At 37.8% G+C, this 14,843-nt stretch overlaps 1 protein-coding gene across 1 annotated transcript in view; it reads left to right on the top strand.

Moving 5' to 3' along the window:
* Positions 1 to 14,843, top strand: part of erf (Ets2 repressor factor) — a 47,888-nt gene that overhangs the window by 17,978 nt on the left and 15,067 nt on the right. Inside the window, exon 2 of the mRNA XM_042012642.1 lies at positions 10,131 to 10,365. Within this exon, the coding sequence (XP_041868576.1) occupies positions 10,131 to 10,365 (235 nt within the window). The remainder of the gene's footprint in view (positions 1 to 10,130; positions 10,366 to 14,843) is intronic.

Below are 14,843 nucleotides of genomic sequence, written 5' to 3' on the forward strand. Positions count from 1 at the left end.
TATTGGTCTGCGAGCACGTGCTAAGTGCAGCGATTCTTCTGTCACGTGCAAAAGAAACCAAACCAAAACTATACCTTTCAGGTGGAAACTGGCTCACATTGTTTATGTAAATTATTTAAATGTAGAAAAAGGTTTTCTAGGCCACCTCCAAATGTGGCCTCAGAGATCAGATCATGCAGCCTGCATGTCAATACTGAATTTGAACAGGTCCTTGGACAAATTAGTTTAATCTTGCAGTAAGATCCTAACTGCATAACCATAGATTTTTATAGTACTGCATCTCCATTTTGCAATTAAATGTTTCTTCTTGGAGGCTGCGTGTCTCATAACAGCAAAAACCAAAGTCTTTGTAAGTAAAGTAAAAGAAATGGATCCTACAGACGAGAATGTTAAAAAGGCTCCACAGTTTTGCATACAGTGGCAAAAGCATCGCTAACAGTTGAGCCCGTCATGCTCAGCGAGCTGTTCTGTTTTAAGCACAACAACCCAAACTGGAGATTCCCACGTCTTCCCTCTTCATGTCACGCAGAATTACAGCATTTTGGCTTCGGACTTCCAGAATTATCCTTGTCAGTTAGACACTGATTGGCCAGAATTATGAATGGGAGCAACTTTTCTGTGGGCTAATCCCTTCTCTTTTCACGTTGTCTAGAAGTTTTCTCGTTTCACTGGAACACTTCAGCTAGTGTCTGCTGCACTATTTTCTCTTCCCTTCTTAGCTGAACAACTTGTTACCCTGGAAACTTTGGCCGTACACACGTTTCAAATTGCTGTCTTGCTTTTTTATGTTTCCAGACTAAAAATAATTCATATAAATTGTTAAAGACAGCTTATTCCCCGTCAGACTTGAAAGGTGTAGGTGTACTGTAATGCTGTGTCTGAACTAAAAAAAAAAAAGTCATTGCCTGATACCGAAATCTGTCTCAAGATAACCATTGGGCAGTAACACTTATTTAGTGTTTTCTTGAAGCTTGAGAGACATCTAACGGAAAAAGCCGACTACTGTTGTGTGAAAAATCTTGATTCAAAACCCAGTTTGACTTCCAGATTAATGAAAAAATGACATTATTAGCAAATCATTTGTCTTATTTCCCTTTATCTCATTCCCCTTTGGCATCACATTAGTTCTTGGTTGGAAATTAATTTGTAAACACATTTTAATATTATAGCCATATCGCATTGACTTTTCTTTATCTTCTTCTCAAAGCTGACTCCCTTTTTCCTCTCCGTCCTCCACCCTCCTCTGTCAGCCCGTTCATCCGTCTGTCTCTATGAGTCTTATGTAATGGAGGGATCATGTGAGAGCTGAGGTGAGGGTACATGCTGTGCACCTGCAGACAGTCGTCCTCCTTTCTCTTTGATCTCTGCTGGATTGTATGTGTTTTTCTTCTTTTTTCCACCTCTCTTCTACATTTCTTCCTCCTCCTCACCCTTATCTCTGTTTCTGTCCGAGTTCTTCCTCATCCCGTCTCTCTCTCTGACTCCTCCCTGGCTGTAAACCACTGGCTCCTCAAATCCGAACTCCATCCTTTAGGGGTAATTATGAGATCAGCTCAGTGAGGAGCTGATTGTTTTTAAACGGTAGTTCAAGGCGCAGCCCTCCTCATTAAACCAGAGATAGACTGTCTTTTGTGACTTCAGTGTTGTAGAGGGGTGGTTAACTTTGCAAACCAGACAGTCTGATGTATATTATTTAATGTTGTGAACTTAGTAAATACTAACAAAAAAATCTGTTATATAGGGTTAAAATAATAATTCTAAGTCCCTAAACGTTGTTAGATGTTTATTTGTGTTTTTCTCAGAAATGTCTTTCTGTACATGCCAAAGCCGTTTACACCCAATGGAGATTCCCCGTTTCCTGCTCTGTACCCATTTATTTCCTGCCTTTCTGTGTTGTCCTGATCCCATCCCCGATAACCCCATCCACATTTCAGTAGTCAGCCCACCCCTCCCGGTCCGTTACCTCTGCGTGTCGCTCCCCATGCCCCTGAATCATTACTCTGCAGACAGACGTAGGCCGACCTTTCCAGTGCCTAAACATAGCTCCTGTAAAGAATAGGAGGAAGGGAGGGAAAAATAAACGGGAGATAGATGGATAGATGGAATGGCACGTTTAAGAAACTTTTTGGGGAGGAAAAAAAAAAGAGGCGTAGTGGAGGAGGCTGTGTTTGGTCTCGTGGCTGCAGGCCCTGCGGACAATACCACAATGATGGCTATCGGTTATTATGAGCACTATTCCGACTGTTGTGACGTCAGTGTGTCTTAGTAAAGCAGAGCTGCGTGATAAAACTGTTACCCACTGATTGCTGCTGCACAGTTTGTGTTTCTCTTGGAAAGTGGAATGCAGGTGGCTTGGGACGCAGGCTAATGGCAAATTAGTTTTTCTTCCCTGCACTTGGCTATATATAGACTCCAGTAAGGCCTGAAATGGTTTGTTTCACCTCTGCCTGGCTGTTAGGAATTCTTCCTGTCTGGAGTTCAGTTTGCCAGATAGTACAAAGGCTTTTGTCTTTCTGCTTGTTTAGTTTTTTCCTGATTTGCAGCTCTGTAGGCAGACTTCTATCTGTGTAGGGCTCTGGGATAAAACCATCCCAAAGTTAGATTGCAATTAAATTTAGAAGAATGTCATGTGATCATCTTTTTTATCATATCAGCTCTGTATCAGTGCATCATGGTTTGTATTTAAAACAGGTGGTTGTACTCACTCTATGCCAAAAGTGAAGCCAGTTCGTAAGTGTCTTGCAGTAACTAGTCATCGGCTCCCAAACATTTACGTTTTCAAAGAAAAACATCAACTTCATGATGAAAATCCACCTTACACATTGTCCTCATAGATCATCAGGGTGTCATTAGCTCGACTGACTTCCTCAGATCAGAGTGCTAGTTTTCATTTTTATTTAAATTAGTGCTGGGCAACGATTAAAATTTTAATCGCATGAAATGTCGTTTTCCTTTAAAAGAAGGCCTACTGCTATATGAAGGAAAATGCAGTACATTTTGGTTTGCAAACACTAAATCAAGGGTCTGCAACCTGCGGCTCTGGAGCAGCAAATGGCCCTCTGGACCTTCCACAATGGCTCGTAATACATGGATAAAAATGCTAAAGAACTGACTAATGTTTTTAAATGTAATAATAATAATAATAAACAGGTTTTTTGCAATTTTTCATTTTTTTTATGGAATACTTGCATTAAATTTTCACAGCAAAATTACTCTAAAAGTACCAGTAATATATTTTTATCTATTTCTCTTGTCATTAGGTTGAATTTTGTGTGTGTGTGTGTTTTTGTTGTTGTTGTTGTTGTTGTTGTTTTTAGTGTAAACAATCCAACAGCACAATATATGCACAGCTTGTTTTTTTGTTTTTTTTGGGGGGTTTTTTTACATGCAAGATCATAACATTAGAAGTGAGAAATCAGTAACTTTAGGCACTAATAGACAGTTTTAAGATACTTTTCTACTGCTTAATAAATTACTTATGACTACTTTCAGTGGCAAATATTCCTTTAACTGTTATGTGTGACATTTTGCTAGTTATTAAAAGTTTAAATAAACTACTCTATGTTGCACTAAAACTGAAAGTGAAACATCTTATATAATCCTGTATTATAGCAGAAACTGCATGGATTTAGATCAGATTGAGTCTTTTTTAACAGAATGTGAGTATTCAGTTGTGGAAACAAAGAGCTTTGCTTGTTCACACTTGTGTCCCTGATTTTAAAATAAAGAGCTTATGAGAAGGACATATGAGGCATTCAGAGGGAGGCTGCAAGCTCAGGTGAGAAAATAAAAGTGGCAATCATCACGTGGCAAGTAGCTGAGTTTTGTGGTTTTGTCCACACCAACCTTTTACTGAAACATCTCACAGAGAGACTTTTACCTAATGATTTAGGTCATTTTCATCATTTTTTTAACCTTATATCTTCTCTACATCCTTCTGAAGTAAGATCTGTCATTTCCTATTTTACAAGAAAGTAATGATGCTCGTGTGTTTGAGCAAACATGCCAAAAATGTTGCCAAGCAGTCAGTTTCACCTTGTAGCTTCTACGACACCTTTTCTTTAACTTGGATTCCAGCAGACAGTAGCAGATGCTCCTGCATCTGGACTCTCTGTTGGACAGATGTGGGAATGCTGCAGCTCGGAGGTGTCTGGAATTCTGGGTCTGTCACTCTCACCATCAGAACTACAAAAGGACCCTGGATGAAAGGGAACCAGCAGGGTCTGTTATCAGATCTGATAACAGACACCATCTGCAGGAACGACGGCTTCCGCAGTGCTTTTGGGCCAGAGCACAATTCGTTGTTTAAACATGGTCTTTATTTTATTTTATTTTACTTTACTTGTGGGATTTATATTGTGAAGTATTTATTTAGAATGTCTTATTTATTTAAAATTTATCATTTTCTATTTAATTTTTTAATATGTTATTATTCAGTTATTTTATTATTCATCTATTTGTTTTTTTTCCTCTGATATCGTTCTTTATTTCATTATATTTTACAGTACAAGTAAAAATCTTTACACACCTTTTCATTAATTTAATGGGAATGTGAGTGCAAAATGTTGAGTGGTAGTGTAAACATATTTTTTATTATATAATTTATCATTTATTATTTGCAATATTTATAGTTATTTTATAAAATTCTTTATTATAAATTATTTTTGTTATATAATTGATTATATTTCTAATTACATATTTATTTAATTTATCCATTGTTGCTGATCATTATACAATTTTTATTTTTTATTGTATATTTATTGTTATATCTAATTATATATTCAGCATATTGATTTGACATATTTTTATATTTCCAATCATCCTGCGATAAAGTACATTTAATTTTTCACAGTTTTATTGATATGAATAGTAAGTTATAAATAAACTTCTTTATGTTTATGTGATGGTAAAGTTTGCATCGTAGTGAGAGCTCTTTATCGGCACTGATCACACCCTCACGTTAGAGCTTTCTGGATCTGTGCCCAAACTTTTTTGGCAAGTTTCTGTGATTGAATCATATTTTGTCTTGTTTGTCGTGACTCTGCCATTTATTTTTAGAGCTAAAAGCTTTTGTTGCTAGGAGACAGTGTGTGTCTTAGGAGAGGCCGAGGAGGGAGGGGCAGTATGAAAGGGAAAAGAAAGAAATGGCAGCGGTGTTTAGGGGGAGAAAGGCGGAATCTGTGAAAGCTGAACGACAAACGAACAAGCTATGAGTCAGCAGGGACATCTGCAAAACACACACACACACACACAGTGGGCATGGTTACTATTCCAGTGTTCTGTCTGTGTGCTCTGTGCACCCACGCATGAACCCACTTACCTCTCCCCACTAATCGGTGTTGTGCATCTTTGCACTTTGTGTGCGTGAGCGATATTAGCTCGCCCACTTTGATTTCATACACTCCTGCTGTGTTGCATGTTCCAGTGTGCTTGTGCATGTTGCATACATGGAAGTGTGTTACATGTGTGCATGCATATTTTTGACAGCATGTTTTGTCTGTGTCATAACGCCCAACCTTTCCCCAGTGACAAGAGCTTCTTGTCTGTAGTGTGAATCATATGTTTATACCCAATTAGTAATCTGCTTTCTAAGCCCTACTAGCAGCTATAACAGCCATTGTGTGTTTTGCAATTAAATGAAAAATACTTTATTAATCCCCAAAAGGGAAATTATAATTTTGTATTACGGCTTTTGTTTTTAGCTTTCTCACTAAGCACAATAAGAGATCAGAGCAGTATGTGCTTTATTAGTCATCAGGAATGAGTCTGTTTTCAGGATGTTTTCAGCTTTTGTATTTGTATATGTGTGTGTATAAGCTACCACTTTAAGAAAAAAAAGTGCTAGTTTGTAAAAGTTAAGGCCTGCTATATCTGCACATATGTAAAATGAAGTTGACGTAAAGTTGTATGGTGAATATTTGGACTGAACAGCTTTTAACCTTCGTTACAGTTCGAACTCAGTTAAGGACTTTCCAAACGTTTCCTCTTTTTGTTCCATTCTCTTTCCAGATGATCCCACACTGCCTCACTAATGTTGGGGTCTGAGCTCTGGTGAGGCTCCATCCCTCTATCAGACCTGTTGTCACTGATTTTCAGTCCAGTTCTTGTGTCATGTGACATACCTCAGCCTTTTCGCCCTTTTGTCTTCCTTAAGAATGGCTTCTTGACAGCCTTGTTTCCATGGAGACCATTTCTGATGAAGCTTTGGCCACCAGTAGATGGATCAGCTAAAGGGTGGGTCGTTGCTGGATTTGTTCCTTTTTCTTCAGGAGGGTTAGGGTTCATCAGATCCTGTTCATCTGCTGTAGCTGGTTTGTCCACTTGTCACTTCGCTGCCATCATGCTGAGATATGCCGAGTTTCCAGCTAACGGCTCTTTAGGAAACACCTTGTTGGTGCAAAAATACTATTTTCTGACTGTCAAACTTGTGTTATCTGTGCTGTTATTAAGAGATAAAAGTAAAGAAATGGTAGCAAATGATGTCTTTTTCACAGGCTGCTAGTCCAAAGATCCAACTTAAAACTGGTTCTTTGCTAAGTTGCTGAGTAGAAACAAAACTATGTGCATTTTTTGTGCTTGGGCGATTTTTGGTTCAGATTTTTTAATTTTTTTTTTTACTAACAACTGATTTCTATTAAAATCGTCAGGTACAAAGACTGGACAGAAAAAGACCTTCAGAGAGTTTGGAGAAGTATTGCACAAGGCCACTTTTTAAAGATTACATAAAAGTCTGACTGCTTGAAAAGCAGATATAAAAGAAACAAAGATTGGCTCAGGACGTGGGTACAAACAGTCTAGTCCTGCGGCTAACAGCAGAACCTTTTTCCTCTTTGCTCCTAATGACATCTTGAAGACATCCATGTCTTATTAAATTAACTTAAGAAATTATCATGATTTATGGATGGCATGTAAGCCTTGGAGTAGCAACGAGTACGCCACCTCCTTTCAAACCCCTTCATGACCTGGTTGATGTGAGAAACCACTTGTCACAGCTGTCTTCTAAACTTCCGTCTTTCTATTCAAATGAAGCAGACCCTGTAGCATTTAGCAGACATGCAGCAACCTTTCTGTTCTCTAACACCGCTGCACCTGCTGACACGTACTCTGCCTCTGGTATGTTAGTGTTTGCTGATGGTGGAAAATTTGCATTAAAGACCTGAAAACAGCACAAGCAAAAGTCATAATTGCCTCTAAATTGTTTTTTGTGCACTTGGAAAAAAAAATTGAGCTTCTCAGCCTAGAAGCAGAATCTGAAGAAATGATGGTTGGCTTAGACAGGAACGAAGGAAAACAACAATTTATAAACTTAATGCCATTCAGACACATTACTCTTACAGAAGCTCACAGCAGCGAGATGTTCCAAAACATTTTACAATATTTAGTATTTCCTCCAGTGAAAGATTCTTCCCATTGTTGACTTGCTCTTGACCTTTTGCTGTAATGGGGCAACAGTGTATTATTGTGGATTTCAAGAATCATGTTTGTGGCCAGACTTCATTTGAGTCATGTATGTACTTTAGTGTCATCTGTTACTGCTGTTATCTTTACCACAACTTCCTTGACTACGCTTGTAGCCCACATAGACACATAGCTGCTCTCTGCAAATTGGGTCGTAGACTTTGGTATTACCATGCCCTGCTTGGTTAGTTTTTCCATGACTCAATTTGATTCCATTTATATCTGCTAATAAAGTTTAATCTGAATCAGGATAAGAGAAAACACATGCTGGCTTGAAAGCAGGTTGTAAATGCTTGCATCATCGTGGTCAGAACCTGTTTTTTAAGAAACCAACCCCCAACTGGGTATTGTTGTATTGACTCAAAATGCCAAGATGGAGTTTTGTGTGTTTGGTGCTGTTATATGCTGTGCTGATATACACACATCATTACAGACCTTTCAGTTGGATAGTTTGGTCCTTTTCCTCTTCCAACTATGAAATATGAAGTACTCATATTAGTTAGGAGTGTAAGAAAATATTGATATATTGAAATGTCACCATATTTTGTGTTACGATATTGTATCAATGTTCAAAAGCACTTTATTCATTTTTGTGTCACATTTAAACTTTACTCTTTAATATTTACTTCAAGAATCCTAAGCACTTTCATTTTTTATTTATATAGATGTTTAAAGGATAACGGTAAAGATGTTGTTTTGATTTTGCACCAAGCATACTTTTTTTTTTGATAAATACTTAGAAATCCAACATGTATGTATTCTATATATGCATGACCATTGTTTACATATTTGTTGTATATTAAGCTACAGCTACATATTTTGCACTTATGGTATGTTTGATGCTAACAATTTCAACGCTTTGCTAATAAAGCAGATTTTAATTTCTTTATTCATTTTGTACATAAAGACTAAGTGTTTTTATTTATTCTGTAATAAAATGTAGATCCCTTTGTTCTTATTAAGTAAGTTGTGGTCAAACATTTAACAGTTTGAGTGTTTATTATTCTGTTTTCTTACCTTTAAATTCTGGCAGAGAAAATATGTTGTCTTGCTTTTATTACAGCAACATATCGTACCTTTGCTCTGTATTGTGATGCTTATCGTATTGCCAGATTCTTGCCAATACACACCCATAATATCGATACTCTGTATCAGCAAGTACTCAAATGTAAGTATGTTTATTTGTACTCTGTTGGAAATAAATAATAATAACAAACCAAATAGGTTCTTTCAGGTTCTACATACTCAGTCGGTTTCAACCTGATCTAGTAAAACTAGTAAAAGTTTCCTTTTCAAGTGTAAATCTCAAACACAATATTCATCTATTCATCAATATTAAGTGGGTCTACCTTCAACCTTTTCCTTGCAATAGCTTTTATGCTTGAAGCTAGTAGCATTTTTAGTAGTTTTTCTGTTGTTAAAAAATTATCTTTAACATAAATTTTTGTAAGTTTGTAATAAATCCTAAGTGCACAAGTTCCCAGTTCTTTAATTAATTTGTCCAGTTAAATTGGCATATATTGCAGACACACATGCTTATCTTATTTATTTACCAGGTGTACCCTTTTTTTAAGGAAACATTTACACATTTTCTCCCATTTTTGTTTTGTTTGATCTGCTTTTTGTGATTATAAGTGCTTACTTTTTATATGTTGAGCACTAAAACAATAAAGCAATAAAAAATAAGAGTAAACATTGTTCAGTATAATGAGCCAGTTTATTGGTTGCATCAGGTCACGTTTTCAGATAATGACATATATAGTACAAAGCAGCAGCTTTTCTGCTGCATCATCGTCATTGTGTCATGTAGTGTAGCTGAGCTCAGATCAAAAGTCCACATGCTTCCAGTGGCCTTGAGCATATCATTGCTAACACTTCACTGTCACTGCTGTATAGATATCACTGACTTTAGAGTGTGGGAAACCAGTTGTAACCTTGGTATTTAAACTAGTGTGTTTCTTTACAGCACTTACATAAACACACACACACACAAAATTCCGCATTGTTATATTGTGCCCATATGTTTCCCACCCTCAGCTTTCACAGCCTGATTGCCAAGGCACATCTGGTCCCAATAAGGTGTGTGTGTGTGTGTGTCGCTATTTCTTTGCTTTTCAGCCTTTCAGCATGGCCTTCTGCTGAAATGGTGTTGAGTCTTTTACTGCCACCCACTGCTTTACAGCATTAAGCCTATACTTTTAACTTTTGCATAATAGTGTGTGTGCTTTTCAGAGTGTGTGCTGATAGTAGTTATAAAACCATATCTTGTATTTTGTCTGCACATTTTCCAAGGCCCGATAATCTGTTAAAACAGTGCTGATTTTCCAGCTTTGATTCTGATAGCAGGACTGTTTTTCATATGACTGCTGTCTGTGGGAACAGATTCCACCAAAATGGTCATCAGCAGCTTGCAGGAAGGCACCAAAATCACAGACTGAACAGAGTGAAATTTTCTGAGATCCTAGCACATAGCACTATGAAATATTCGTGTCCCTTCTTGAAAATGAAACTGTTTTTAGCTGTTGTTTAGCAGCATATCTGCAGCAGTTAAGCCTGCAATTTACAGCTTCAGAGTGGTAATAATGAACTTTAATTTGAACTGAAATCATGAATTAAAACAAAGATACCGTTTTTAAATATCTGTCTGATTTAATGATCCCTGTTTGCCGCAGGGTTCGCCTTCCCAGAGTGGGCCTACAAGCCAGAGTCGAGCCCAGGCTCCAGGCAGATCCAGCTGTGGCATTTCATCCTGGAACTGCTGAGGAAAGAGGAGTACCACGATGTCATAGCCTGGCAGGGAGACTACGGAGAGTTTGTCATCAAGGACCCGGATGAGGTGGCCCGCTTGTGGGGAGCCAGGAAGTGCAAACCACAGATGAACTATGACAAACTTAGCCGAGCACTAAGGTGAGACTAAAGGTTTTAGAGAAAAGTGCTAAAGAAGACACAACTGATGCTTTTACTCCTCTGCATCAGTCTTTTGATTAAGGCTTTTCCTTGCATTAGCATATTAAAGAGTTTTGCGTTTAAAAGATAAATCACTTTTCTGTGAGAAACAACACACTGAATACGTAAGCCAGGGGTGCCCAAGTTCAGTCCTCGAGATCTGCTATCCTGGAACTTTAAGATGCAGCCCTTCTCCAATACGCCTGAATCAAATGGCTCAGTTCCCTCACCCACATGTCATTCAGCTCTGCAGAGCCAAAAATATCCTCATCTAAATCTACTTAAAGTACAGATGCATGAAAACATATTTAGGTACAGTAACAAGGTACTTGTACTTTGTTACCTTCCACCACTAAATCTCTTTATCTTCTGCAATACAAAGTATGTTGAAGAGTACTTAAAAATGATATAAAATGAGCACAAGTTTGATGCAGTAATGATTTTCTGTGGATTTTCTAAGTTTAAACTTGCAGGGTTTATCTAGGAAAAGCAAAGCTTCAGGTTGTAGGTTCATTTTTTACTCCAGTGGACTCATGCAGGGTTTCCCACTCACAGACTAATGTAGCACCACAGATTACACCCCCCAGAACGCGATTTAAAAAAAAAAAATGAAGGCTGTCAAAAATAACGAGTTAACGGTGCGAAATAAGTTAATTGCGATAATATTTTTAATGCATGCGCAGCTTGACAAGCCCAGTATGTCCGCCGTTTCTCTGTTATGACGACGGGACATGGAGATGGAACGAGATGAGTCGGCTCACTCTGGGGATGGATTTAAGTATAAAAAGAACATTGATGCGACAACCTATAGGTGTCACACCCTTGCAGGATGATTTTTCCCAGTAAGAGGGTTCTTTTCTCGGAGTTTTGCATAAACATAAACTGTGCAGCACTCTGCCTCCTCCTCTCCCCCTCCCTGTCCTGTCGTTCCGTGATCAGCTGATCAGTTTTTCTGTCGCTCTCTCTCTTGTTGCATTTATTGTTCAGCAGATAAGGAGGAAACTAGCAGTTCACGGTTCACAATGACACATATTTACCCCAAAGTATTGTTTTTATTAGAACTCTTCTCTAACAAAGTAGCTGACGGGTGGTAGAAAGGATTTATACTTCACATATGCAGGGGCGGGTCTAGAAAGTTTTGATGGGTGGCCAAGGCAGGGGCACGGACCAAAAAAAGGGGGACATAAATTAAACCTTTTGTAAGTTCTAGATTTAGTCAAATATTGAACTGATCATTACAGCTAAAGTGATCATGTAATGTAAAAAAAGACCTACACTTTGATGATAAAAAGAAAATTGTGTTTTTAGGCTTTTTATCTAGATCATCTGTTTTATCAGAGTTCATCATTATTGTTTAACTTTAGTCGTCACATCTGGTGGTTTAATGACAGATATTATCACCATGGAGACAGTTGGTGGGGTGGAAACAGATTAGATTTCTAAGTTATCTCTTCTCTTAAAGAATTTAAAGTATTAGAATTGAGCTGAATAATTTCAAATGCAGCTTTAAATTTGTCTTAGCAGGTGACCCTGAGGAACAATCGAAAAGCATACAAGTGTATATTTAATATCGCAGCCCAGAAAGTGTGTTTTTGAACATGGCCTGCTGCACGCGCTTTACATACACCCCTGACCACCATGACACCACACAGTCCATCCCCTCACCGACGCCATGGGAGCGCCACAAATTGCTACCTGGTTTGTGGGAAACACTGTCATGGGTTTATTTTTTTAAGATCATTGAGACCCTCCTGTGTCTCAGCCCAGATTTGTTATTAGATCTGGATGAGGAATGTTGCATTAAAATAGGCAAAGATTTTCCTAAAATATTAAACCCTTTTGCAACGTTAAGATATTGCATGAAGTATCACGCATGCGCCAGGCTCTCTGAGTGGCTCAACATTTACCAAGAAAACTTGTTAGCAGAGTCAACCACAAGCTTTAAAACACGAGACAACTGTATGACACAAACCACCCCGAGACAGATGCTCTGAGTGGAAGTGTGTCTGCTGCAGAGTTTGTAAATAAGCAAGGCACTAATCCGTCTGCAGAGCACATTAAAGATGTTATTCCATGTCATTTACTGACATCTTTTATGCCAAATTGTTCACAAAAGAAGGAAACACAATCAGTTGTGTCAAGTTAACTTGTGTGATATATTCATTTTTTTCATCTTAACTGCATCACTAATCAGTATTTTGGAAATAATTGACTGTCTCCAGAAAAATGACAGTGCTTTTTTATGTAAGAGTTGTAACAGATTTGTGTTTGTTTTTTCTGTTTTCTATCTAAACCAACAGTTTTGTAACTGTTTAAAATTATTGTATTTATAACTATCTGTTCATGTTCAACAGAAATAATATACATCTTCTCTTTCCTGTTTACAAGCTATTTAAAAAAATCTGAAACTATAATTAAGATAATAAATACAATTATTGTTATTCTATTTAACCTCCTCATCTAGAGAGCCCCCTGTAAAGGGAGCAGTTTGACATACCTTCAGCACATGATGTTTGCACACGCTAGGAAGCTGCAATCCTAACATGTAACATACCAAAATGACATGAAGAAACTCAGCTAAAAGCTAAAAGACCAAACACAGTTCAGACCCCAAGTAATTATATGGGAATGTATGTATTCCATGGGAATGTTACATGGAATGTGAGTGATTTATCAAGCAAACCACACAAACAAGGTGTCGTATGACAGCAGAGACTCTGCTGGTTCCAGAGACGTCTGTCTCATCACTGTGGGACAGAAACTCTGGAGCTGGCAGCCAGAATCAGAAATCATGTGTGAAAAGTTAGATTCCAGTGTTCTCCTATGACTCTGCCTTTGTTTGCAATGAATCATGAAGGTCCTGCTGGTTTCCATGGAGATGAAGAGATGAAGGAGGTTTTATAGTGAAGGATTCACTCTTAAAATCATAGACGATCTTGGGCTTCACTTCTTTCTGGATCCTAATGTTGTTTCTAAGGTGAATGTGGGGGCTATCCCTGGATTCTCCTGACTCTGACCATTGATAGAGGTGTCCATCATCGACGATGGCGTCCTGAGCTATTTACCTGCATGACATCTCTATTAAAACACCTGGAAAACTTCTCAGGTTTACTTTTTTTCTGTTTTTGCACAGTTTTTCATCAGGCATCACTCATTCCTAGATGAACTGGGCTGCTGTCCTCCGGTGTGGTTTTCCTTTAGGAGAAAACTATTTACATTTTATACTCTGCTCCAGATTAATTTGCCCTGACATAGTAACACATATCTTGCTTCTGACATTTCTTTTCTAATCTCACATGTCTAAGCTTTTCTTTTGAGACCGAGATTATACATACAGCCGTTGTAGTTGTGAAAATACTTTATTTGTGTTGGTTATGCCATTTTGGGCAGGAGGCTGAAACATAGGCCTCGCCAAAAGAGGTTAATGTTTGTAAGATAACTGATGCTGACAGTAAAATCTGGGAAGAGATACTGTTTGTTTTTATTTCTATTAAGTTAAATAATTTGTTTTCTAAACATTTACTGTGAATATTGTGAATTGTTGATCAGACTTATTAAGAACTGAGGGTAAATATGTTGTATATAGTAACTGCTGGTGTTGCATAAGAAAAATAGACTGAAAAATAAATGAACGTGCATCCAGGCTTTGTGTTGAAACTCCAGGGTGACAGCCAGTTTAGAAACACACTCCTTCACCCACTGCAGAGCACATGTGGGATGCTACAGAGTTTTATTTAGCTGCCGGTCTGTTCTCATGGCCGTTTACACTAACATACACACATACACACGCCTCCTGTCTGTATGTTGGTGGGGGTTAAAGTCTGCCATGGTGATGATTAGTTACACTGCCTCGTCACCACACACACACACACTTACCACCTTGCTCTGTCGGCCCTCCTCCAGCCCATCTGTTTTGTTTGTTCCTTGAACTTCTTTTTCTCCAACATGACCTGATAAAACTGAACAAGATCACAGCAAAAACAATATTTCTGTTAAGGTTTAATTTAGTAGATCTTAGAACATCTTATATGGTCATGTTGTCACTGCAGCGTTTTTATCTACGTGCTCCAATCTGGCTTTTTGATTTACATGTTAACAAAGATCATCATGGCGTATCTGAAGAGTTTTGATTTATCATGAAACATTATTTACTGTTTTCAACCAAATTCTGGTATAATTATTAATTCAAATCAGAGCTGAAGCTTCGTGTGTGTGTGACACCTTTTGATTTATTATTAGGAAATCGTATTCTGCTTAAACCCAACCAGCATGTGTTGTTTGCTTACAGGGAACAGTGTGAAGCCAAACAAAAAAAAGCTTGCGGTTTTTCTGTAATAAAAATATTTTTTTAAAAAAAAGCTCAATGTTTCTTTAAGAGTTAACCATAAACGTAGAACTAATTTTATGCATTAGACATATTTCTATGTTAAAAACCAAAA

Source organism: Melanotaenia boesemani, chromosome 17, assembly GCF_017639745.1.
Source record: "Melanotaenia boesemani isolate fMelBoe1 chromosome 17, fMelBoe1.pri, whole genome shotgun sequence".
Taxonomy (NCBI): domain Eukaryota; kingdom Metazoa; phylum Chordata; class Actinopteri; order Atheriniformes; family Melanotaeniidae; genus Melanotaenia; species Melanotaenia boesemani.